Here is a 27665-nt window from a genome sequence, read left to right as displayed (position 1 = left end):
AGTATATTACAAGAATAAATTTAACTATTTCTTATTAAAAAGCTTCCATTCAGAAGCGCCTAGTGGCTCGGTTAGTTGAACATCCGATTCTTGATTTGGGCTCAGGTCATAATCCCAGGGTCATGGGATGGAGCCGTGTGTCAGCCTCTGTGATTCTCTCTTCCAAGGGGGAAAAAAAAGGGAGCTCTCTCTCTCCCATTTGCATGCATTTGCTTTCTCTCTAAAATGAAAAAAAAAATTTTTTTAAGCGTGTATCAGGAAAAATAAATACTACATTAAATGTCAAAAAGTATTTTTTCTTCTTTTCCCGTTTTCTTTTTAACTAATCTCTATACCCAAAGTGGGGCTTGAACCTACAACCCTGAGACTAACAAGACAGGCACCCTCTTTTTTTCCATTTTAATTTTATATACCACTTACTATTTTCTTTAGGAAAGTTCATCAGGTATTTTCCTTTAATAGCTGGAAGTAAGAGAAATCTTATGCAATATAATATATAGTCTAAGAATCTGTTTTGTGGAAAACTAAGATTTTATCATTCAGCATTAAAAAGGGAAAGTTTATTTTTAAAAATCTAAAAATAGAACCTTAAAAAAAGTCAACAAGCATATTTTAGTGCAAATGACCAAAATTTCTGACAATAAAAAAGGTTGAGAAGAAAATGGATCCAGGAGAAAAACCATGGGGGTCATAAACTTTTAATCACCTATCCCCTAAAATGAAAACATTCCTATATGAATTTGCTTCCTCTGCTGTTATAACTAAATTCAGGGAGTTTTTTCCAATTAACATGTAAACAAGTACTGTAATGAACAAACTGTTGAATTCATAATTTACAATCTCTTAGACATCATGCTATTTCTGTTGCTAATAAATTACAAATTTTTTATTTCTTTTACTGAGAATACTTCAGGTCTTCTTTTTTCATACCTTTTTAGATATTCGAACAACATATATATAAAAATCCTTTTATATTTTTGTGTTACCTTCCTATACAACACTGCATGCATATTATGTACTATACATATAAAAGCACCAATGTGACTTATCACTTCTTTTCACTGAACCTAATAATCTTACCTAAGAGTAGCCGTTACCACCCTGGTTTATAATGTGAACCAAATGTGAATATACAGTGAGTGTATTGGATTCTGGATTCCAGAACCAGACTGCCTGGGTCTGTTCAAATTGTGGCTCTATCTAATTTACTCACTGGTAAAAATGAGAATTATAAAAATCAGATTATAGTACCAAGCTCAGAGAGTATTGTGAGGATTGACTTATTGTATGTAGTGGTTTGAATAGTGCTTCTCATATAGTTAGACATCAATAAATATAAGCTATTTTAACTGTTGCTGAAATTAGAAAATACTATCTTACTTTATTTAGTCCCGACTTGCGATCTAAAGAAAAAAACCTGGATGAAAACATTATCCAGGTATCTAGGGTAACTAGGAAATGGTTAAGTACATGAACATTCAATTGAGAAAATAAAAAACATGCCCAAATCCAAGAGAGGTACAAGCTATGGCTAGCCATGTACCTGAGGTTTTCTTGCACTCCAAGACAAATGTACTATCAGTTACCTGAACGATGGCCGGGTCCTGAGGCAAAGAACACTGTGGTTTTGGTGGCTCACAAACAGTGAGGTCTTTGATATCACTCCCACGGAATATGATGTATTCAAAGACTTCATCTCGAGGTGGTATTGGACGATCTGTTGGTCTGTCTTCCGTACCAAAGGACCGAACTGGCGAGAAAACAGAGGATATGAGACATATGTCTACTCATCATATTCAGGTAGTGACTGTCAGAAGTATACTCTCCCAAATACCAACAAACAGCAGTTTTTAAATGTCAGCTGTGAGAAAATCTCCATTATCTGTAGCTAAAGAAATTTTGTTCAAGAAAGAGAAAAACAGAGTGGGTTTTGCCTAGAGCTCAATGTACTCAATTTAAAAAACAATCTGTATTATGAGGTCGTGTTCTTCCTACATCTTTATTTATTTATATCTGTCATGGCTGTGGTGAGAGGAGGTGTTAAAAATGTCCTTCCTTTCATTGTTGATTTATTTTTAATGTCATCATTTAGAAACAAAAAACTGGAAAACCTATACGAGATTTCTTGTTGGAGTGGCAGGTGAAGATTTCCCCACAAAATCCCAAATTGAGCTTTTGGATTAAGAGAAGACAATGAAGGGAACATCTATCTTGGTGAGTAGTGGGTCCTCTAGAAGCCAAGCCAAATGGCTGTCAGGTATTCAGTCCCAGGGGACAGCCTGAAATGGCCTACTTACCTAAAGTATCCACCTCATAATTAAATCTGATTTTTTCAACACTTAAGATAGCATGACTCAAAAGTTAAACTGTAGACTACCTGCATGAAAGTAAGCTGGGTGAAAAGATTTCTGGGATCCTATTCAAATTCACTGAATAAGACTTTCAGGAGAGTCTAAAAATCTATTTTAAACCAATTCCTCAACAGTTTCTTTCAAACACCAAAGTTTCAGGTTTATCGTCTCAGGTTTCTGAAAATATCTGTATGCATATGTTAGTTCCAAAAAGAAAGTTTGAAATATCATATATTATCCACTTAAAGACTGTCCTAAAGGAGTAAACTCTGTGAAACGTTTTGAATGCATGGATTTTTCTGCTGAATTGATTCAGGGCTAGATTAAATATGAATGCTATTTATTTTAAATAATACCCCCCATTCTAAAAATTCTATTACTTATGCTGCTTCCAGGAAAGATGGTGGCATAGATGTAGGCTTGCAGAAGAATATCCCTCCCTAAAATGAAAGAAAATGAAAAGTTAAAATATCTCTATTAAGAAGATCTCAAATTATTCCAGAAATTTTATTAAAAAGTGTCACTCAGCTACTGAATGTGTTAGTCCAAACTGGAAGGCCAGTCTGAGAATCCACATGCAGCATGCCCTGAGAAATTTTCACTGGCACCTCCATATTGGCAGATGGGGCAGAGACACTGATGTGTTAAGGGAAAAGATGTAGAATTCCCCAGTTGAAGTTCTTCCTTTCCTAACGGCCAAAGAGTACTTTATAAGGAGAGGAGTTAAGTGACAAGGTTCTATATTCTGTCCTGTATCCAAAAGGAAGGATAAATAGTTCGAAAAATCAGGATTAAGAAAATTACATATAAATTAGTATCACCCTTTACAGAAGCACCACCACAACCACGAATGTATAAAGTCCCAGGCCTCAGAAGGAATAGACAAGTTCATCTGAAGCAGAGGGAGGAAAAGTTAATGGTCCTCCTTATACAAGTTCCATTTTTCCAAGACCTAACAAAACTACTCAAACTATACCCATGTATTCAATAGATAGATGAAAAGTCCATGCAAGATCAATACTTGTCCCAGGAAATAGAAGAAAATTTCAAGAAGAATTGCTTTACCTTCTTGAGAAAAATAAAACTCTAATGATCAAAATGATACTGAGAGGTGTCTGGATGGCTCAGTCAGTTAAGCGTCTGACTCTTGATTTTTGGCTCTGGTCATGATCTCACTGTTCAAGCCCTTTGTTGGGCTCTGCATTGACAGGTCAAAGCCTGCTTGGGATTCTTTCTCTTTCTCCTTCTCTCTCTGCTCCTCCCCTGCTCATGTGCGTATGCTCTCTCTCTCTCAAAATAAATAAACTTAAAAACAAAAGAAGATATTGAAAAGGTAGCATACAGAGTTAAGGGAAGAACAGACAAGATAAATATAGAATATACATATATACAGTTATTAGCAGAACTAATAACTACATCAACAACAGAACAAAGCAGTAAAACCAAGTCATTAATAGAGAATAATTTTGAGAAAAAGCAAGTTAAGATGTAAAGAAAAAGTACAGCAATAAAATGGTTGAAGGTGACTATTATGCAGATCCAACAGGTAACCAATGCTGCTTAGAAAGACAACAGAATAAGAAAATATACTTAAATATATAACAGAAATTTCCTGACATGAAGGTCTAAATTTGATAAAAAGGTTTTGCTGTATTTCTAGAAAAAGATTTAGGGCTCTATAAGCTATAGAGACTTATCCTTTGTTGTATCAAAATAAAGAATTCACAGAAATGACAGTATCAAATAAAAGATAAGAGATGAAGAAGAAATTCATTTAAGCACATAAGTTTGCATGACAATTTACTATGGTCTTAGAACAGAATGTGTTGGAATAGTTCTCAAAAAAGTTACAAAGTTACGTATTGACAAAATCAGTCAGGACAGTATATCACATAGTATTCTAATAAAAATTGGAAGATGAAGATGAGTGGAAATGGGGGAAAACAAAAAAGTACATTAATTAATACTCTCCTTTTTTATAGCAGGGAGTTACTTGATAAAATTTTGAGGAAAGCTGATAAATTAATATATGTAGGCTGAAAATTTTGTTATCTGAGGTCCTAAAGGTAACCAACAATACAGTCTGAAGCTAAGGGCATACTTTCCAAAACATGGTGTGAAGAAAATCTCTATCAAAATAAAAGAGGAAAATGAAAAAGTATGAAAATAGAGACCGTGGAGAATGAACTGCATACACCAAGAGTATGGAAAACATGCTCTAATGATGGAGACTATTTTGATTAGATTTAATGTTTCCAACAGACAATTCTTGTACCATTATGAAGAGCAAATTAATTAAGAGAGATCAGAAGGACACACATGGCTGGAAGATAAATACAAATAGCCTGGGCATTGTGAGTGGGAAGAAAGGCACAGAAAAGGTAGGGTATCACCACCAGTGTTCAGCTACAACACATTTCAAAACACGAATTAGCTCATGTATAGGTAACACTAAGAAATCTCATTGGTTCACCCCATGTTTTCCTGTTACTTAATTTTTGCACTTGCAGCAGCTAAGCATAGCCAACCAAGTAAGTAAGTATATGATACCCACTCACCCCAAGCATCCTCTTGGCTCAATCTAGTTATATAGAGAACACTTAAAAGTGCTTAATGCACGGTTCTCCCTGGTCTTTATGCACTCGTCTCTAGCAACAAGCCTCCATTCTTTTATCTTCTTCCATGAGGCTTTCAATTTTTTCTTTACAACCGACAACTTTATTAGGTATACATCACCATCATTTTTGTTAATGCTATCATTTTAACCTTTAAAAATCATGGTAAGAACACATGACATCTATCCTCTTAGCAAATTTTTAAGTATACAGTACAGTATTTGCATAACAAGATGTTGTATAATAGAGATCTAGAACTCTATCATCTTTAAAAAATTTTTTTGGTTATTTTTTATTTTTGAGAGACACAGAGCACTAACAGGGGAGGGTCAGAGACAGAAAGAAAGACAGACTCTGAAACAGGCTCCAGAGTCTGAGCTGTCTGCACAGAGCATGACAAGGGGCTTGAACTCAGGAACGGTGAGAACATGACCTGAGTTGAAGTCAGACGCTTAACCGACTGAACCACATAGGCAGCCCTAGAACTGTTATCATTTTGCTTAATTAGAACTTTATACCTACAGAGCCAGGATTCTTCATTTCCCCCACTCTTAGCCCCTGGTAACCATTATCATATGGCATTTGTCCTTCTGTGACTGGAAAACAAAGTGAAAATGGAAGCAGAAGACCAGTTTGAAAGTTACCAGGCAAGTAATGGTGAAGAGGAACTTAAAGGGGTCAGTCTTTTTTTTTTTTTTGAGTTTAGAAAAAACAGATGTTTATTATTTTCTGGAAAAAGTAAATTATGCTCGTACCACACATAAAAATTAGAATAAAGGATAAAGAAGCAATATTTCTTCAGAGTCCCACTACTTTTTTTCCACCTTTAAAAAAATTAATTTATTTTTAAGTTTACATCCAAGTTAGTTAGCACATGGTGCAACAATGATTTTCAGGAGTAGATTCCTTAATGCCCTTCACCCATCTAGGCCATCCTTCCCACCCACAGCCCCTCCAACAACCCTCTGTTTGTTCTCCATATTTAAGAGACTCTTCTGTTTCGTCCCCCTCCCTATTTTTATATTATTTTTGCTTCTCTTCCCTTATGTTTATCTGTTTTGTAGCTGAAAGTCCTCATATGAGTGAAGTCATATGATATTTGTCTAAGAAAGGGGTCAGTCTTAAAGACCCTCAAGCCTGGGGCACTTGGGTGGCTCAGTCAATTAAGCATCCAACCCTTAATCTTGGCTCAGGTCCAGGTCACTATCTCCAGTGCTGTCACAGAGCATGCTTGGGATTCTCTCTCTGCCCCTCCCCTGCTCATGTGCTCTTTCTCTCTCTCAAAAATATTAGGGGCGCCTGGGTGGCTCAGTCGGTTAAGCCTACGACTTCAGCTCAGGTCAAATCTCACGTTTGTGGGTTTAAGCCCCACATCAGGCTCTGTGCTGACAGCTCAGAGCCTGGAGCCTGTTTCCGGTTCTGTGTCTCCTTCTCTCTCTGCCCCTCCCCCTCGCATGCTCCGTGTCTCTCTGTATCAAAAATAAATAAAACATTAAAAAATTTTTTTTTAATTAAATAAACTTAAAAAAAAAGAGACTCAAGCTCACCAAAATAATATGATTTAGTGAATGCAATTTTTAGAATTCTATAACTCTGATCATTATTTTTTTCAAAACAGACAGGTATAGGTATATTATTTGTAATATCAAAAAGTCAGGTAAATGTACAGTAACATTAAACATGCTATATGAGGCAAATTATAAAACTGTAATTTTCAAGAAATTACAACTACCTAAAATAAAAACACAGATGTAACTGCCATAATGAAAGAAAGTAGGAAGATCCAGGAATCAGTCCCTATACTGAAACAATGATTTAGCTGGTACATCAAGTCTGAATGACCCATTTTGGAACTGTGAAGTCTACTCATACACTTGTAACATCTGTGGGAGTACTTGATGAAGAAAGGCTAACTTGCAATAAATGTTAGCATTCTGCATAGTGGCTAGCTGTTACCATTCATTAACTCCCAACTCCACAAAAGGCAGCTATGGGGATGGTGGCTCATGTTTCTAGTGAAGCTTTGCTAGTGATAGGGAGACAACACAGGAAGCACATCCTACAAAAATTAGGGTTGTATGACATAAACTACCTGGCAATTCATTGAGAGACCACTATTTCAACCCTCAAGTGCCAAAGGTACTTTCCACATAGTGTCCTTTAAGTATTTAAAAGCAACAGATTATCCTTCCCCCTACCAACATCGGCAGAATATACATTATTCTCAATTGCACACGAAACATTCTTCAGGATAGACCAGTAGGCCATATTCAACTCTCAATAGACTGAAAACAATTGAGATTTACAAAGTATCTTCTCTGACCATAGTGGAATAAAGCTAGAAATCAATAATTAAAGAAAAAATGGAAAGTCCGCAAGTACACTGAAATTAAACCACACACTCTTAAACAATCAATGAGTCAAAGAAATCACTAAGGAAATTAAGAAAAATTGAAACAAACGAAAAAGGAAACACAACATGCCACAATTATGTGATATAAAGAATGACATATTCAAGAGGGAAATTTATAGCTGTAATCACCATATTAAAAAAAATCTCAAATCAACTCTACATCTTAAAAAACTAGAATAAGAGCAAACTAAACCCAAATCCAACAAAAAAGAAGGAATAAGAAAGATTAGAGAAGAGATTAACAACACAGAGAAGAGAAAAGTAGAATCAACAAAACCAAAAGTAGCTTCTTGGAAAAGACCAACAAAATTGACAAAGCTTTAGCTAGAATGACTAAGAGAAAAAGGTGAGAAGATGCAAAATAACTAAAATCAGAAATGAAAGCAAGGACACTGCTACCAACTTCATGTAGAAAAAACTACAAACAATTGCATGCTAACTAACTAGAAAACTTGGACGAAATAGAAAAATCTCTAGAAATATAAAATTACCAAAAACAGACTCAAGAAACAGAAAATCTTAACAGACCTATAACCAGAGATTGAACCCGTAATCAAAACCTTCAAAGAACTAGGACCAGATGGTTTCACTGGTGAATTTCACCAACCATTTAAAGACAAAACAACCCCAATCCTACTCAAACTCCTCCAAAAGAGAGAAGAAAAGGTAACACTTCCTAATAGACTCTTTGAGGCCAATGTTACTCTGATACTAAAGATAGACAAAGATACAAGAAAACTAAAGACCAATATCTCTTATGAATACAGATATATAAGTCCTCACAAAATAACAGTAAAGAAAATCCAAAAGTTTATTAAAAGGATTATATGTCACAACCAATGGGGATTTTATCTTAAGAAGGTATGGTAGTTGAACATTAAAAAAAAATCCGGGATGCCTAGGTGATTCAGTTGATTAAACATCTGACTCTTGATTTCAGCTCAGGTCACAATCTCACAGTTTGAGGGATCCAACCCCAAGTTGGGCTCCATACTGTCAGCATGGAGCCTGCTTGGGATTCTCTCTCTCCCTCTACCTGCTCGCACACATGCTCTTTCTCTTTCAAAGTAAATGAATAAAATTAAACAAATCCAATGTAATACACATTAATAGATCAAAGGAAGAGAATATCCTACGTGATCATTTCAATAAATAAAAACCACATTTGACAAAATTTAACACCCTTTTATGATAAAACATGTAGCAAACAAGGAATAGAAGGAATTTCCTTAACAGGATAAATGGCATATATGAAAAACCAATAGCTAACATCATATTTACTGGTAAAAGACTGAAAACTTTCCCCTAAGATCAGAAACAAGACAAAGATGTCCACTTTCATCACTGCTATTCAATGTACTAGAAGTTCTAGATAGCACAATTAGCAAGAAAAAGAAAAAAAGGCATCCAAACTAGAGAGGAAGAAGTAACTCTCTTCTTGAATATGACATGATTCCATATATAGGAATTCTTCATATATAGAATCTATTAAAGAACTAAAACAAAACTAGTGTTAATAAATGAATTCAGCAAAGTTACAGGTACAATATCAAAACATAAAAATCTGGGGGTGCCTGAGTGGCTCCGTTGGTTGAACATTCAACTTCCACTCAGGTCATGATCTCACGTTTCATGAGTTCAAGCCCCACATCAGGCTCTGCTGACAGCTCAGAGCCTGGAGCCTGCTTTGGATTCTATATCCCCTCCTCTCTCTGCCCCTCCCCTGCTCATGCTCTGGCTCGCTCCCTCTCTCTCTCTCAAAAATAAACATTAGAAAAAATTAAAAAAAAAAAAGAGAAAACAATCTCATTTATGGTACATCCAAATAAATAAAATATCTAAGAATAAACTTAACAAAGGAGGTAAATGACTTGTACACTGACCATTACAAAACATTGCTGAAATAAGTTAAAGAGCAGAACAAATGGACAGTCATTCCATGTTCATGGACTGGAAGACTTAAGTATTAAGATTACAATGCACCCTAGAGTGAGCTACAGATTCAGTGCAATTCCCCTGCCCTGCAAAAAGGTAAAGCCAAACTTCAAATTCATATGAAACTTTGAGGGAACCTGAAGAGCCTGAAAAGGCTGAAAGACTCGTATCTCCCAATTTCAAAACTTAAAAAAGTTACAGTGGTCAAAACAACATGGTAGACCTATAAGGTTAGATACACAGATTTATGGAATAGAACAGAGAATTCAGAAATAAACCCAAACATCTATGGCCAATTGGTTTTAGATAAGGGTTCATGGATATTCAATGGGGGAAAGAATGGTCTCTTCAAACAATGGTTTTGGGATAACTGAATGTTCATATACAAAAGAATGAGACCAGAACTCTATCTTATTCCAAAACAAAATTTAAATCAAAGCGGGTGTGATACTGTAATATAATAAACAATATATATTTGGTCTTTGCACCTCTTGGCCAGAACTCTTAAAACCTTTGTAATTTCGTAAGAGATAAAGGTACTAAGAGCATCTTTTTTTTTTTTTAATTCTTAAGTAATCTCTACACCCAACATGGGGCTTCAACTCACAACTCCAAGATCAAGAGCCTCACGCTCTTCTGACTGAACCAGCAACGCACACCAATCATCTTTTGTTCTAATATTTGGTTCTTGATCCTAGTTCCTAATACAGAGCTCCTAAATCTCTTGGAATTTCCCAGGCAATTAAGAGCATCTTTTGCACTAATGAGGAGACTCTGGGTGGGCTCCTGGTCAGCTTCAGAAAAGTGGCTGGTCACCAGAAAGACCATCCTCTGGGGAGGAAAAAAGTGCTGGAGACTGAGTTGATAAGTAAGCTAATTACTTACCTAATGAGTAAGCTGATTTCCTGAGTTTTGTGAGTCATTCTATCAAATGATCAAACCAACGAGGGAGTCACGGGAACCACCAAATTATAGCCAGCTGGTTAGAAGTACAGTTCACAATTTACAACTGGAGACTGGCGTATGCAGTAGGCGGGAAAGGTTGTCTTGCAGGACTGAGCCCTTAACCCGTGGGTTCCGACACCAACTTCAGATAGTGTCAGAAAATAAATTAAATTGTAGGATACCCAGCTGGTGTCTAGAGAGTTGGGAAAACTGGTTGATGTAACTGACTTAACAAATGTGGTGGTAGCCAGAACTGAGTAAACTGGTAAGTAGAGGAAAAGTAGTTTTTTTTTAGCGAGTCAACAATATAAATATAAACCAAAACTATAAAACTATTAAGAGAACATAGGAGTAGGGGTGCCTGGGTGGCTCACGTTGGTTAAGCATCCAACTCTTGGTTTTGGCTCAGGTTATGATCTCACGGTTTGTGGGACAGAGCCTACTAATGATTCTCTCCCTCTGCCCCTGCCCTGCTAGCATGCATGTGCTCTCTCAAAATTAAATTAAAAAAGAGATAATATAGGAGTAAATCTTTGTATATGTGCTGTGGAAGCAAGCATGGGAGTAAATCTTTATGACCTCAGATTTGATAACAGATTCTTAGATTAGACACTGAAAGCATGAGCATCAAAAGAAAAAATAAACTCGACCACAAAAACTAAAACGTTCTAAGGGCACCTGGGTGGCTCAGTTGGTTAAGTGTCCAACTCTTGATTTCAGGTCAGATCACGATCTCACCATCATGAGATCAAGCCCTGCATCAGGTATGGAGCCTGCTTAAGATTCTCTCTCTCCCTCTGCCCCTTCCCCTGCTTGTGCATGTGCATGGTATGCTTGCTTGCTCTTGCTGTCTCTCTCTCTTTCTCACTCCCTCCCTCTCAAAACAAAGAACAAAAAAACCCCAAAACACATTCTGTGCATCAAAGAACAATATCGAGAATGGTAAAAGAAAAGCAATGGAACGGGAGAAATATTTGCAAGTCATATACAAGGGTTTAGTATCTAGAATACATAAGAACTCTTAACAACTCAACAAAAAACAAGTCACCCAATTAAAAAATAGGCAAAAACCTGAAAAAATATTTCTCATAAAAAGATATACAAATAGCCAACAAGCTTATGGAAAGATTTAATATCCTTTGTCATTATGTTAATACAAATCAAATCTATAATGAAAGACCACTTCAAAACTACTGGAATGGCTTTACTAATAAAACAAAATAACAAATATTGGTAAGGATATGGAGAAATAGGAATCTTTGACACTGAGAGTAGAAATTTAAAATGGTACAGTTGCTGTGGAAAATAGCTTGGTGGTTCCTCAAAAACTTCAATGTAGAATTATATTATTCAGCAATTTCACTTATATGTGTGAAAACTTATGTCTACACAGAAACTTGCACATAAATGTTTAAAGCAGTATTATTCATTACAGCCAAAAGATGGAAACAATCCAATGCCCACCAACAGATGAATGGATAAACAAACTGTTTTTTATATTGAGACATACATACACACAGAGAGAATATTATATAGCCATAAAAACGAATGAAATGTTGATACATATTACAACTAGAAACTCCAAAATATTATGCTAATGGAAAGCCAGATCCATCCATTTTATATATATCCAGGATAGAAAAAGCCACAGAGACCCAAAAGAGATAAGTGGTTACTGGGGTAAAAGGGAATTGGGAAGGGATTATGTAATGAGCAGGGCTAATCTTCTAAAGTGATGAAAACAATTGGAAACTAAAGTGAGGTGGCGGTTGTATAACTCTATGACTAGACTAAATGCTACTACATCACATAACTTTATAATGATTAACTGTGTTATATGAATTTCACCTCAATAATCTCTTCACCCAAACATAAATATAGCCTCTGAGAGAACACACAAAACGGTAATAATAGTTGAGTTAGATGTTGAATCCAGAAGTGGTTAGCCTGTCTATTCTAAACTTCACCATGATGCTATGTTGTTTTAGTTAAGTATTCTAGTATTTTTATTCCCCAAACTAGAAAAGCCTAAGTTTTAGGTCAATGTTTAAAAAAAGAGAATGGGAAATAGGGAACAGGTTTTTTTTCTCTCTATTACTCTTAAAGTAATCAGGGGCACTTGGGTGGCTCAGTTAGCTAAAGATTTGACTATTTTGGTTCAGGTCACCATCTCACAGCTCATCAGTTATAGCCCTGCAATTGCACTGTCAGTGCAGAGCCTTCTTGGGATTCTCTCTCTAAAAATAAATAAATTAAAAAAAAAACCCCATAATCAATTCCCTATTTCTGGCTACAAACAAATGACTTATTAAGAGAAATGTGTCCGATGACTGTCTTTAAAAAAAATAACAGGAGTGACTGAGTGGCTCAGTCAGTTGACTGTCCAACTTCAGCTCAGGTCATGATCTCACAGTTTGTGAGTTTGAGCCCCTCATTGAGCTCACTGCTGTCAGCAGACAGCCCACTTTGGATCCTCCATATCTGTCTCTCTGCTTCTCTCTGACTTGCCTGCACTCTCTCTCAAAAACAAACATTAAAACAAAAAGTGTAAATAGGGTCAAGGTTCTGGCAAAAATCACGGACCTAAAAAAAAAAAACCAAAACCCAAAACACTCTACTTCTAATAGATCAGTGACCAACTTCCCAATACAATATCTCTATTATAAAATAACAAAGCTTTCTAAGTTAGAACATGATAAACATACATAGTTAAATATAGTCAGCATGCACAAAATGACATCGTTAGTATTTTCCAAAGACTTCACTTTTGGACACAAACTAAAAATTATTAATTAGGCTCTAATTGATATGGAAGTAAAACAAGTCTGTTGAATATCAAAATGTGAGAGCAATCGGGCGCCTGGGTGGCTCAGTTGGTTAAGCGTCCGGCCTCGGCTCAGGTCATGACCTCACGGTTCATGGGTTGGAGCCCCGCATTAGGCTGTGTGCGACAGCTCAGAGCCTGGAGCCTGCTTCAGATTCTGTGTCTCCCTCTCTCTGACCCTCCCCTGCTGGCACTGTCTCTCTCGGTCTCTCAAAAGATAAATAAAAGACAAAAAAAAAAAAAACTTTAAAAAATGTGAGAGCAATAAACAAAAGGTTGAATTATTCAGGAAATGCCCAAAAGTAAGCTTGAAATCTAAGACTATGTTCAAAGGGATGTCTACAATAAGATTTCTGATGTAGTCTTAAAGTTAAAACTTCTATCAAGTATCAGTTTTAAGAGCTGGTCCCAACCCACTTACATAATCTTAAATTCCAATCGAGCTCATTATTCTCAATACACAGAGCAGGTTTTCTATCCTCTACCATAGCTTCTCCCCACATTCAACCCATCCTAAATTTCAGCTCATACATCACTTATATTCATCAGGTTTCTCCATTGAAACAGAACCAACGGTATGTGTTTGTGTATGCACATGCACACACACGTTTACGTTAAGGAACCAGTTCATGTGAAAATCCAAAATCTGCAGAGTAGGTTGGCAGGCTGGAAACCCAGGGAAGAGTCAGGTGGTCCGCTGGCAAAATTCCTTCTTGCTCAGGGGAAGTCACTCTTTGTTCTAGTAAGGTCTTCAACTGATAGGATGAGGCCCACTCACATCATGAAAGGTAATCTGCTTAAAGTCTACTGATGTAAAAATTACTCTCAACCAAAAAACATTTGCACAGAAACATCCTAAATATTTGACCAAATATCTGGGCACTTGGCCCAGCCAAAGTGACATAACTCTATCAGTAATATTTCCAGGTGGAAGTAACAAATTCTCCCTCTAAAAATGGCAATGCATTCTACCCTTGTCTATAGCTCCTACTTCCTAGAACTGAAAGATCTTCAGGAGAAAGATGTGTACGTAAGTAATCTTTGCAACTCCCCCAGTATCTAACATAGTGCCCCACGTACTGCTGACATTTGAACACTTCTTGAACAAATTTTACAGTGGAAAAAGCTATTAAGTAAGCAATTTCCAAAATTACTGGATGACTACATCAAAAAGAAATAACAATTAGACACCAAAGGATGGGAAAACAGAAAAACAGCATTATTTAAAAAACGGCATATATGCAAAAGCATTGAACCAGGAGGAAAAAGTGAAAAGTTGCATTTGGTATTTTTTTCCCCCTGATATTTATCCAGAAATAGTTTTTGTTGCACATCTAATATCACAGACTAACTTTTATTGAAACCATATGAAATACTGAATATTTATTACCTGTTATATATGGTTTAATTACTTAAATACTAAAAGAGTAGTGTTCATGAAGCTATCTCTTCTACAATATAGTATCCTTCCTTTTACAGATGCTGAAAGCATGCTCTTGATTTTTTATTTGGGAGGGACACATCACAAACTGTCTCCACAAAGCTTCACTTTCCATATAACTGCACTTTGGCCCCTTCTTCCCTCTCACCCACACTACTTTGTGTCAAGGAACATTACTGCACTGAATGAAAACATGTCTCTGGCCTCTATCATCTCTTCCTGTACCCAACTACAGACATGTCACCGCTAATAGACTTTACTATCCACCTTCTCTCTGCAATATTCTGAATCTCTTCAGCACTTATCACATGCCAATCACTGGTGATCCGAAGCCAAAAATCACCTCCATTTCCAGGGTTCACAACCCAGATGACTTTCCCCTCACCTTTCAAACATTCTTACTACTTTACCTCTAAAGGATGGAGCACCTGGATGGCTCAGTTGGTTAAGTGTCCGACTCTTGATTTCAGCTCAGGTCATGGTCTCACGGCTTGTGAATTTGAGCCCTGCACTGGTCTCCACACTAGCAGTGTGGAAGCCTGCTTGGGATTCTTTCCCTGTCCCTCTCTCAAAATAAAAAAAGACTTTTGAAAAAAAAAATTTTTTTAAATAAATAACTGACAAGGTAAATGCTCGTATCCTTTTCATCAATATATTTCATCATCTTCACTGATTTTCTTCCCTTTTGCTTACACTCTTGGGCGAAGAAAGACCCTTATATTTCCTTTAACCTAAAGTCATCTCCCACAATTCCAGGTTTGAGACCTTGCTCAGTTAACGAGCTCCTCTCATTTGCAAATTGACTTCCCATGCAAGATTCTTACTCTTGAATTACTAATATATGCAGATTTACTCAGATGTATCTTTCCTCAACCATAATAATTTCAGACCAAGTACAAGGGAAGAATGACTTGTGAGAGTAAGAATTTAGAAGTGGCAAGAAGAGAGGATTGTAAACCCAAAAAGGAATTAAAAATTTTAGATGGTGAGACAATAACAAGACAATAGTAATAATGTTAAACACATTATTTGAAACTGTAGATAAGAGAGACTCTGAAACATTCCTATCAAGCACAGGATGGCAAAAGAAAATTGAAGTATACTCATCATTATTAATCTGAGAGAATAAAATATCTTTAATAGTGTCTTCATTTAGCACACTATCTTTTCCTATTAAATATCAAGCTGTTCAACTACATATTTTCCAATGAAGGAAAATTTTCAGAAATAATAATCCTTCATGTGACCAATAAAGGGTTAATAGTTAATTTGCTCTATACAAAGGACACGGGGAAAAGATGCTGAGATCTAGTAGTGAAACATAATAAGAAAGGTGTGATCAGCACAAGAAGAAAAGAGAAGACAAGGGGTGCCTGGGTGGCTCAGTCCCTTAAGCATCCGGCTTTGGCTCAGCTCATGATCTCATGGTTTGTGGGTTCGAGCCCCACATCAGGCTCTGTGCTGACAGCTAGCTTAGAGCCTGGAGCCTGCTTCGGATTCTGTGTCTCCCTCTCTCTCTGACCCTCCCCTGCTCTCTCTGTCTCTCAAAAATAAATAAAAAACATTAAAAAAAAGAAGAAGAAAAGAAAAGACAAAAAGAGAACACAGAAGGTACATCTAACATTTTCTGACTTAGGGGAATCAGGGAAGGCTTTTTTGCAGGGGTGATGACACTCAAGCAGAATCTAGAAGGATAAACCTGATTCCCTCCTGATCTAGTCCTAATTTCAGTTTACAGGCATAACTACATATACTATCACTTAATTCCTCCCTGTTCATGGCCCAGTCAACTTTTTAAAAGCCATTCTCCTCATTTCTCACATATCTGTTCCTCCTTCTCTATTTTAACTAGTTTAGGCCTTTATTTCCTCTTTCCCAAACTCTTAAAATACTCTAACTGATCTCACTACTGTCAGCCTCTCCTCTCACGCCCCATCAATCTTTGCACAGGGTTGCAGCATAAACTTCCTAAAGCTGGACTCTGACATGCCACTTCACCGGTTAAAAAACTTTCAATGGCTCCTCTCTACTAAGAAAATTCAGACTTTCTGACATTCAAATGACAAACTGAATACATTAAGATAAATTTAGCAGTGGAAGCAAAATAAAAGGGGAGGGGAGCACGCCTGAGCCTCTTATTTGACACATCTTCACTGTCATGTAAGCCTTCCAGAGCTGTTAGTTCTTTTCTTTCCACTGTGACTTCTTAATCCGTTGCACTGTTCACTTCGTCTACAAAAGCCATATAAGGAGTAGGGAAAGAGAATTCCAATCCAAGGGAACCTTATGAAAAGGCCCCAAATCTGAAGGAACTTGACTGAGGTGAGGACCTGAATGACAGCTATTATAATCCCACCTTAAGTGAGTTGCAAGGTGTTATGGGTCAGATGAAAGTTTTGAACTCTAGTTGTTTTTGTATTTGCAAACTCCCTGTGGCCTGAGACTAGACACTTCCTCCTAGATATCCTTTTCCTGTGGCTAACTGTGATTATCTGTCAGGCTGTACCTAAAGACACTGTGTTCTCAAGAATCTTGTCCTGTAATGCTCTCTTTTAATTTCCTAGCACCCAAATTGCTGTCTAGCATGTAGTCTTAGTAAGCACTCAGTAATTCTGAATGAACAGCTTATTAATAATAAGCACCAGGCGTGCTTGGGTAGCTCAGTCGATTGAGCGTCTGACTCTTGATTTCGGCTCAGGTCACAATCCCAAGGTTGTGGGATAGAGCCCCGTGTTGAGCCCTGCTCTGAGCATTAAGTCTGCTTAAGATTCTCTTTCTCTCTCTCTCTCTCTGCCCCTCTCCCTTGCACTTGTTCTTTCTCTCTCTCTCTCTCTCTCTCTCTCTCTCTCTCTCTCTCTCTCTCATAAATGAATTAATGAATATACTAGGCAGATGCAAGCTGCTTCAATGCCTCATTTGCTCCAAACTGTTCTTAATGTGGCAGGTACCTCTGTTCTCAACTGTGCCTAGGTTTTCCCAGAACCTCTATTTTACCTTCTAGAGAGTACCAGGGTTGAAGAAGAGTAGCTATCCAGGTTGTGTGAAATGTAAAAGGGGATTTGGAAATCTGACCATTGCTGAAACAGATTTTGAGCTAATCTTATAGTTTTTAGCTCCATCTTCACTCCTAATTAACTTCATAGCCTTCTAGTTTCCCTGCACCTGGTGATGCCAACTGCTGAGCCTTTTAGGAGTTTCAGTATAAATCAGATAGTTCTTGGCTTTACTCACTGTCTACTTAGGTTGCAGCTTTCTCAATTCTTCTAAGTCATTTAAATTCACCCATTTGCTTTTCAGACTCCAAAATTTTGTTGCTATTGTCTCCTTTCCAAATCTACCTTGTCCTTTATGGGTTTATGCCTAAAACAATAAAAAAGTCTCTCTCACATAGTTTTAGTAGGATTTATCAGTAGGAAGTAAAAGTAAACGCTTGTCCAATTTGCAGTCTAAATTTAATCTTTACCCTGTAAGCTGCTTTCAGTTGTGCATTCTTTGTTATAGTTGGTTTTATATCTTAATCTCCCAAACTATAAACCAAGAAATAGAGATATGAAAATAGAAAAGCAAACACACACACACACATACACAGCATCCAAAAGGAATTAAAACAAAACAAAACAAAATGAAACAAAACAAAACATGGGTAAGGAAGGGAGGAACAGAAACAGGACTGTCTAATCTGATAGCCAAGAGAGTTTTTTAGGTTAAAGAGACTTTGAGTCTTCAGATTTATAAGGTCCACAGAGAACCACTCAGGAATTAGTGTGGTAACATTTCTCAACTCCTAAGAATAAAAGCTTCCAGACAGAAAACTGACTGAGAATTAGATTGACATCAATAATACCAGAATGTTAGAATACAACAAACCCATGCCCTCAAAGTTCCATAGAAAAAGATTCTGAATTTAGAATCTAGACAATCACTCAAGTAATTAAGACAAATATAGGCTCACTATAAAAACTTGCCACCCACACATTCCATGTTGTTTTAATGGTAAAGATGCACTCAAACAGTACTGAGGATGAAAAGAAAATCAAATAAGAGGCCAACACTGAAATAGGAAACCCTGAAGTGTCTCTGAATAGGCTAGTGACATATAATAAACTGAAGTAGAGCAGTAGAGGCAATAAGAGGTCAAATTTTGAATATATTTTAAAAATAGAGGTCATAGGATCCAAAACACAGATGAGGAGAGAGAGAACAGAAGAATTAAGGATGACTCAAAGGTTTTTGGTCTTACCAACTAAAAGAATGAATTGTCATTCAAATAGATGGAGAAGGCTGAAGGAGAAATAGGTATGCACAATCTGTACTAGACATCCCTCCAGGAGGCAGTGTTAAGGAGGCAAGTTCAAATAAGAGGTCCGGGCTGGAGACAGGAGTCAGTAATGTATAGAGAGTATTCAAAGGGAGGTATTGCATAATATTATTATCAAGAGAAAAGTACAGATCATAAGATAAGGTAAAATTTTAAAAGACAGAAAGAGTGGGGCGCCTGGGTGGCTCAGACTGTTGCGCTTTGGACTTCGGATCAGGTCAAGATCTTGTAGTTTTGTGAGTTCAAGCCCTGCCCTGCACTAGGCTCACTGAAGTCAGTGCAGAGCCCACTTCAGATCCTCTGTCCCCTGAGCCTTGCCCCTTCCTTCCCTGCTCATACTCTCTTTCAAAAATAAACAAACATTAAAAACATAAACAGATAAAAGAGTGAAAGACACACACACAGAAACAAGAGAGGATGAGCTGGAGCTGACCAACATATGGAGGTTTAAGAGTTAACGAATCAACAAAAGAGACTGAGATGCAACCATCCACGAGGTATGAAAACAACCAGGATAACTCAAATGAAGAAAGTACTTCAAGGAGAACAGACCAACTGTGCCATATATTGGTGATGGGTCAAGCAGACTAAGGATAAGAGCCAACCACTGGATTTAGCAACATGGAGGTGACCTTGGTAAGTTTGTCACCTGTGTAAATAAAAAACCTAAACAAGGGGCGCCTGGGTGGCTCAGCCAGTTAAGCATCCAACTCTTGGTTTCAGCTCAGGTCACGATCTCATGGTTTGTGAGTGTGAGTGCCTAGTCTGGCTCTGCGTGTCAGGGAGAGCCTGCCTGGGATTCCCTCTCTCTGCCGCTATCCCACTCACACACACACTCTCTCTCTTAAAATAAACCTAAAAAAAATAGGCCTCAAAATTAATGGAAGTGGTGTAGACAATTCCTTCAAGGGGTTTTGGTGTAAAGCAAAGGACAAAAATGGGGCGATAGAAAAGAGGAAACAGTTAAGAGTAGTAGTGTCTTCTTGTTGCTTCATTTAAAAATGAATTTAAAAAAATTTTAATGTTTTTTATTTATTTTTGAGAGACAGAGAGAGACAGCGCAAGCAGGGGAGGGTCAGAGAGAGAGGAAGGTACAGAATCCGAAGCAGGCTCCAGGCCTGAGCTAGCTGTCAGCACAGAGCCCGACGTGGGACTCGAACCCACAATCCGCGAGATCATGACCTGAGCCGAAGTCAGACACTCAACCGACTGAGCCACCCAGGCGTCCCTTGTGGCTGTTTTTAAGATGGGTAAAATAGCATCATATCTCTTAGACAGGAAAGATCTGGTAGAGAAGGAAAAACTGAATACATAGGAGAGGGCGTAGAGAATCCCTAAAGTAATGCCTCAAATCAGGAGATGAAATCTGCACAAGAAGGATGGTGTGACAGAGAAGAAAGAACACTGTATCTACACTGACCAGAAAAAAGGTAGAGGTGTGGAGCACAGATGTGAGTAACCAGGTACATGTGGGATGAGTTAATAAAAATTTTCTATTTGCTATTCTTTCCTCAATTAAATAGGAAGCAAGCTCACAGACTGAAAGTGAAGATGGGGAGGAGATATTGGAGGTTGGAGGAAAACAAAAGGAATAGAAGAGTCATGCAGAAAAATGGAACAGACAGACTGGAAATACATTATGACTGATGAGGTGAGTGAGTGAAAACAGTCAGCATGTCTGTGTTGGTATCATCAGGACAGTGGTTTCTCTAAGCTTGTGCAAAAAGCAGAAGGGCGGGGGGTGTGTGTGTGTGTGTGTGTGTGTGTGTGTGTGTGTGTGTGTGAGAGAGAGAGAGAGAGAGAGAGTTTATGCTAAGTACTGATTGTAGAAACTGCTCATGGAATTTAAACAGAATAAAGCAGGAAGTAAAGTTGTGAGGGAGATGTGGGACAGTGAAAGGTAGTAAGATCAACAGACTGTAGAATACAGCAAGTCTGAATGACTTACGGAGTTTGGCTACTAGAGAGACAGAGATGGAGATGGTGGCTGGAAATAACAACGAGATAGTTACTCACTATTAAGCACCTACAATACAAGGGTTATGTTCGACATTATCTCATTTAATTTTCAAAATGACTGAAAGATAGGCATTATTATCTATGTTTAAAAGTTGAAGAAATTACAGCTAGGGTTCAATAACTTGTCTAAGGTAAAAGAGCTCCTAAGCATTCCGAATAATTGGCCTTTTGGGTCACATTTTCTTCCAGAAACAAACACTTCACAAAACTAGAATAAGATCCCTGTGAATAAAATATTTTACAAACTCAGACTTTATTCATTAAAAAACTTACTTCAGTGATATCCAGTTTTTATTATCAGCTAATTAAAGTATCATAGGGAAAATAAAAGGTAAATTGTCCTGTAGAGGTCTTGGCGTTATAAATTCAAGTTAAATCACCTGCAGTTACTGCAATTATTACTTTGGCACTGAGTTAAATACTACAAAACTCTTGCTATGTGTCAAGAACAGATAAAATTTCTTTACTCTTCCTACTTCCTTCCTTCTACTATTATTACTATTTTTTGTGGGGGGGCTTTCTGTTTTCTCTACTTCTGATTCAAAAGGCCACAGCTTATCTCACTCAGCTGGAAAGTGCAGTTGGTTTTTGGCATCTGACTTCAAACTCTCAAAATTACTAAATATTTCTGTGGATTGCATAGCAACAATAAACTGTTTCCAAGGCTCCCAGTTCTGGCAACCACACTAAATAGAGCAACCAAAAGAAACTACAGCTTGAAGTGTTACTAGATCTTTGACACTCTAGGTAGTGATTTTTGTGAACTGCTAGATTTAGGTCCCCAACTCCTGTGAAAATGCAAGAAATCAATAAAATACTTCGCAGGTATTTTATCCACCATACAAAACTCTCCTACTTGGTCACTGGAGTGTATGAGTACATCATTAATTAACAATCAAGTGGGTAAGATACACCAATGGGTAAGACATAGCAGATGATTTTAGGAAATAATTCATCACCAGCTTTTTTTCTTTCCGTTACCACTTAGATTTTTTTAAATTTATTTTTTATATAGTTTATTACCAAGTTGGTTTCCATATAACACTCAGTGCTCTTCCCCACAAGTGCCCCTCTCTATGACCATCACCCCCCTACCCCTTCCCCCCTCCCTCTTCAGCCCTCTGTTTGTGCTCAGCATTCAAAAGTCTCTCATGATTTGCCTCACTTCCTCTCCCCAACTCTTTCCCCCCCTTTCCCATTCCCATGGTCTCCTATTAGGTTTCTCCTGTTAGACCTATGAGTGATAACATATCATTACCAGCTTTTATATTCCCTCTACCAAAACCCTGATTTTAAGGACAAATCATTTTATTTAATAACTTTTTAAATGTTTTTATTTATTTTTGAGACAGAGAGAGACAGAGCATGAGCCGGGGAGGGGCAGAGAGAGAGGGAAACACAGAATCACAGACTCCAGGTTCTGAGCTGTCAGTGCAGAGCCCAACGCAGGGCTCGAACCCACAAAACATATCAGGACCTGAGCTGAAGTCGGAGGCTTAGCCAACTGAGCTACCCAGGCGCCCCTAGGACAAATCACTTTAAAAGCAGCTGGCTTGGGGTGCCTGGGTGGCTCAGTTGGTTAAGTGTCCGACTTCAGCTCAGGTCATGATCTTGCCCTTCATGAGTTGGAGCCCACTGAACTCGGTGCTAATAGCTAGGAACCTGAAACCTGCTTTGGATTCTGTGTCTCCCTCTTTTTCTCTGCCCTTCCCCTGCTCGTACTCAGTCTCTTTTTCTCTCTCAAAAATAAACAAATATTAAAAAAAATTTTTTTTCATAAATAAAAGCAGCTGGCTTATAATCATTCTTTACAAAGTCTCTTTTCCTAATGCAGCGGCAACCTGGTTTTCATTAGAGTGGTGTATCATCCAGGTATGGCTAGCTTAAACATGTTAGATAAGAATTTCGCTCATTTTAGGAGCACCGGGGTGGCTTACTCCATTAGGTGTCCAGCTCTTGATTTCAGCTGGGATCCTGATCTCATGGTTCCTGGGATCAAGCTCGCTATGTGATCTATGATCTGCGCTGGAGCCTATTAGACTTTCTCTCTCCCCCTCTTGCTGCCCCTCCCCAGCACTCCCTCTCAAAATAAATAAACGAAAAAGAAAAAAAAAGAAATTCACTCATTTTAACCCATTTTATTTAAATAGTATAAAAATGATGCTTATAGGAAATGTGTACTTTCTCCAACTTTGAAATTCCCAGAATTGGGGGCACTTGGGTGGCTCAGTTGGTTGAGCATCGGACTTCGGCCCAGGTCATGATCTCATAGTTTGTGGGTTTGAGCCCCGTGTCAGGCTCTGTGCTGACAGCTAGCTCAGAGCCTGCAGGCTGCTTCCGATTCTGTGCATCCCTCTCTCTCTACCCCTCCCCTGCTCATGATCTGTCTCTCAAAAATAAATAAATGTTAAAAAAATTTAAAAAAATTCCCATAATTAAAAACCATCAGTAACTACACGTATTCTTTCATTTATTCAAATATTTACTGAGGGCTTGTTATGTGCCAGGCACTGTTCTAGGCACAAGGATAGAGCAGTGAATGAGACAAAAATCATGAAGCTCCATTCTATGGGCAATCTCTTGGTATCCAGAATCTAGTATGTGCTTGGAAATTATGTTCACAAGACATAGGTGTGAACATACAATAGCTGAAAACATGCCACCACTGTGTACTTTCCTCAAACACCTTGAATTCTTCCCTTAAATTTTAAATGAAAATTATAAATGTAAAAATATAAAATTTAAACAAAATTATAAATATAAATGTGCTGAGTCATAAGGTAAAACTCTGTCTTCCTAACAATGTCAATTTTGTCATAAGATTTTATCCTCTTGTATCCCTATACTCCAAAATCTCTCACTGTTGGGGGACAGGGATGGGGACCACATATCTTAGGCATTTTAATTTTAGAGAGATATACAACTGTGAACATGGAAAGCATTATTTAGAGATACCCCCAAGAAACTTCTACAAGATTAAGAAACAAAAATGCTAAACCATTTCCACTTATTCATTAAATAAACATTCAGTCTCCCAAGAGCTCAGACTATTGGGGGTGGGGGGAAGAGTGACAATAAACACATGCAAATAAAGCAAAGAAGATTATGTGCAGGTCATAATCAGAGTTAGGAAGAAAATAAACTCAGAGATGTGACAAAGACTCCAAGAGACAAACTACAGACAGATGATCGATTAGCATACTTAAGAGACTGACATTAGTCTTTCTAGGTTGCCTTTAAGACTTGACATTCATACAGAAGATTCTGTGTATCAAAGCCCATTAAACTACCTTTACAGAACTAGAGCTAGTCTGTGAAATCTCTAGCAGAAATAAAGGACATCACCCAGTTAGTTATGATCTCTGGGGTTGGGTTTTGGATTATATTTAGTGTGACCATACAATTTATTACCCAAACTGGAACATTTTCAAGAAAATAAAGGGATGTTTTAATAATCATGCACAACAAGGACCTTCCACCAGGGCAAAACAGGCCATATGGTCACCCTAATTATATATCACATCAAACATAACGAATCCAAAACTTTAAGAGCATAGTATAGTTTCACATGAATTTAAACTATACGTAACACCCAGGTAAGGACGTAAATTTTTAATCTGGAAAATATAAACCAAGTGAATCTCTTACTAAATTTAAGTGAAAAGGCAAAACAAAAAGTTTTGTAAAAGTAATCAAAGTACCTCCATGACCTTGGGATAGGGAAAAATTCCATAAAAAGAAAAGAAAAACACTAGCCATAAATAAAACAGTGATAAACATGTCTACATTAAAATGAACTTCTGTTTACCAAAAGAAACCATTAAATGGAGAAAGATATTTGCAATAGATATTCCTAGCAAAGGATTCAGACTCAGAATACTGAACTCTGGAAAGAAACATACATTTCAGTAGTAAAACTGGCACAAGATTTCAAAGGCATTTCATGAAAGATGAAATCCAAATGAGTAAAATATGAAAAAGTGTTCAGCTCATTGGTAATCAGGAAGATTAAAGCCAGGTACAATCACACCAACCAGATTGGAGAGAATTTAAATACCTGATACTAAGAATTATTGTTGGTGAGGGATGTGGAACTAGAACTCTCATATACTAGTAACTAAAATCAAAATTAGTAAACAACCAGGAAAACTGCTTGGCATTTCCTAGTAAAGATAAAGATAAACTACCCCATACCCTCAAGAAAGGTACAGAGGCATCAGTGTACTTAAACACAAATGTTCATAAAGGCATTGTTCATAATGGCAAAAAACTAAACAATTTAAATATTAACTGTACAATATCAAAAAACAGCTGCAGAATAAAGTTGTGTTGTACTCATGATGGAATACTTTGCCACAACAAAAGCCAAAATCAAAAATAAACAAGATGATTCCGTTTATATAAAGTTCAAAAAAGGACAGACATAAACACTATTATTTAGGGGTGTAAACCTGAGTGAGAATAATGTTTCTATCTAGTTTAAGAGGATAGTTGTGATGATGAGAAAATGCAGGGGCTGGGAAGCTTTTGAGATGCGGGCAATGTCTTTCTTGCCCTGGGTGGTAGTTACAGGGATGTCTGTTTAGAAATATTTCATTTTTATCTATGTATCTTTTCAACATGTGTGGTTATTTCACGATAAGAAGGGGAAAAAACCTCTTCCCAAAAGGGGAAAAATTAACATCCAAAAGAGAATTCTAAGAATGTCACTTGAAGAGATTAACTCGATAGTTTACAAAGAGGAGGGACCTCTAAATCCAAAAAATTACGGTATTCTAAACTCCATAAATAAACTTTAGGCTTTTATCTGTCAGAATGCCATTCTTCAACCAAATTCTGAAAAAGGTGAAAGTGGAATATGAGATATTAAATTACTCCAAAAGGCATGTAAATTGTAAAATTTTAAGACCAAACACTCCACTTCTAATTATAAAATTTGAATTAAGTGCCCAGTGATGACCAGACAGCTATATAGTAGTTTTAAATACTGCTCAGTACAATAAGCTACCAAAATGTAACTTGGTTTTACAAACACAATTAAATTCCCAAACCTGTCACCTATTAAATAACTCCTATTGCTTAAAAAAAGCATATATTATGTGTCATGGGATTAACTATCAAAGCCGTAAGTACAGATAAATTCAGTGATTAAAAAAAAATCTTTTCACTGCTGTACTCCTATTTATGAAGTCATGACTGATAACAAAGAACAAACTGGCATATGAACTATTACAGACTCATAACAAAATTTTAGTTTATGGACTCTAGAAGCTGTTGAACAGCAAAGTTTTTTAAAGTGTTGATCATTAACAAAATATAGATATTTTAGTTTTTTTGCATAAAATAATATATTCAAAGATTTTTAAAAGACTTTTAAAAATCTTACATATGTACGTATTTTTTTTTTCCCACTGTGAAGAGTAAAAGCACAGTCAATTCAACAAATCACTAGTCTGGCAATACACCTTAGTTTAAAACATCTTAATGAAAAATACTGTATGTGGCTCTCATCGAGAACTTCAGGAAGCCTTTTTAATAATTTCATAAAGCCATAAAAACTAAGACAATATACAGCTAAAAATCCATGGGGGGAAGGCGGGGTAGCAAAGAACCAAAGATAAAAAAAATTTAAGACCTTGCTCAGGTATAAAATTTGTCCCAACCCAAGTGTTATTAAAACGGACCCCAAAAATGTCACTGAAATATTTGTGTGATACTGGGAAACGTCGCTCCTATAAGTTATAGATTATTTTTTTTCTTTTACAGATTTAGAATTTTCTTCCTAGCCCCTGGCCCTCTCTGTACCACGGTATTCATCCACGATAACTCTACTAGATGTGCGGGGAAAGCTACCTTAGTCACTCTGCTACCCTCTCCTAAGTATTGCAAACTTGAGAGAGTTCTTTTTAGAGCAGGAGCGAAAGTTTATTTTCTTCCTGGTTTTCTGGCGGCGCGACGGCCCAGGACGTGCGACAGAACGGAAAGAAAAGGCACTGGGCCGGGGCGACCCTTAATTACATCCCGGGGGCAGGGCACTTCCTCCTCAACACCCCGAATCCGCCGGCCCCGGGAGGCCCCCCGGGGCTCGGTCAGCGCCCCCTGACCACTCAGATCACGGGTACTCCGCACCGGATTTCCAGAAACAGGGTCGCTGCGAGAACAGCAAGCATTTTTAAAGAGGTGGTTGCACAACAGCCGCCTTGGAGAAGGATTCCGGTTTAACAGGTAAATACCACGTATGAGACCAGTGGGATGCGATCTGCTGGATGGTGCCGAGGGCATTTCGAGACCCGTCTGCGTCGCTGAGCAAACCCCAAAGTTTGGGCACATGACTTACAGTTCACCTGATGAATACCCCAACGAATGGAAATGAAGAACGTGAGAAAATAGGTGCCTTCGATCAGCACAAAACTCAACTACGCGGAAAAATTCTTTGACTACTCAGGCTTTGTGTTGCGGCACGACAGAACCACCGAATCTCGGAGTTGGAAGACACGTCCCCCCGTGTTCTCCGATCCGTTCGCGGACTTCGGGGCCGCCCCGCCCGCCCCGCTCTCGGTCCCGTGGTTCCCGGATTGAAGGCGCGGTCCTTCGGGGTGGGAGCTGGGAAGCCCGAGGGAGGCCGCGGCCCGCCCCGAGACGCCGGGGCCCGGACAGAAGGCAGGGAGCGGCCTCCGGGAGGGCGACCGAGGGGGCACAGAGGCAGCGGGGAGGCCGCGGGGCCGAGAGCCGGGCGCAGCACCCCACCCCGAGGCCCGCCCAGGCATACCTTTGGCGAGAGCTACGGTGGAGTTCTCGGTGTCG

General features: G+C 38.0%; 1 protein-coding gene across 1 annotated transcript in view; it reads right to left on the bottom strand.

Annotated features, from left to right (window-relative positions):
* The window catches only part of LSM14A (LSM14A mRNA processing body assembly factor), a gene marked incomplete at its 5' end in the record, with an annotated part of 52869 nt that extends 25205 nt beyond the window's left edge, over positions 1 to 27664 (bottom strand). The window contains 3 exons of the mRNA XM_029924263.1: positions 1587 to 1750; positions 2732 to 2791; positions 27631 to 27664. Of these exons, the coding sequence (XP_029780123.1) occupies positions 1587 to 1750; positions 2732 to 2791; positions 27631 to 27664 (258 nt within the window). The remainder of the gene's footprint in view (positions 1 to 1586; positions 1751 to 2731; positions 2792 to 27630) is intronic.
* Between the last annotated feature and the right edge of the window lies 1 nt (position 27665).

The sequence above is a fragment of the Suricata suricatta genome, chromosome 16 (assembly GCF_006229205.1).
Source record: "Suricata suricatta isolate VVHF042 chromosome 16, meerkat_22Aug2017_6uvM2_HiC, whole genome shotgun sequence".
NCBI lineage: Eukaryota > Metazoa > Chordata > Mammalia > Carnivora > Herpestidae > Suricata > Suricata suricatta.
Note: the sequence above shows the minus strand (reverse complement) of the source record. Positions and strands in the feature narration are given on the sequence as shown.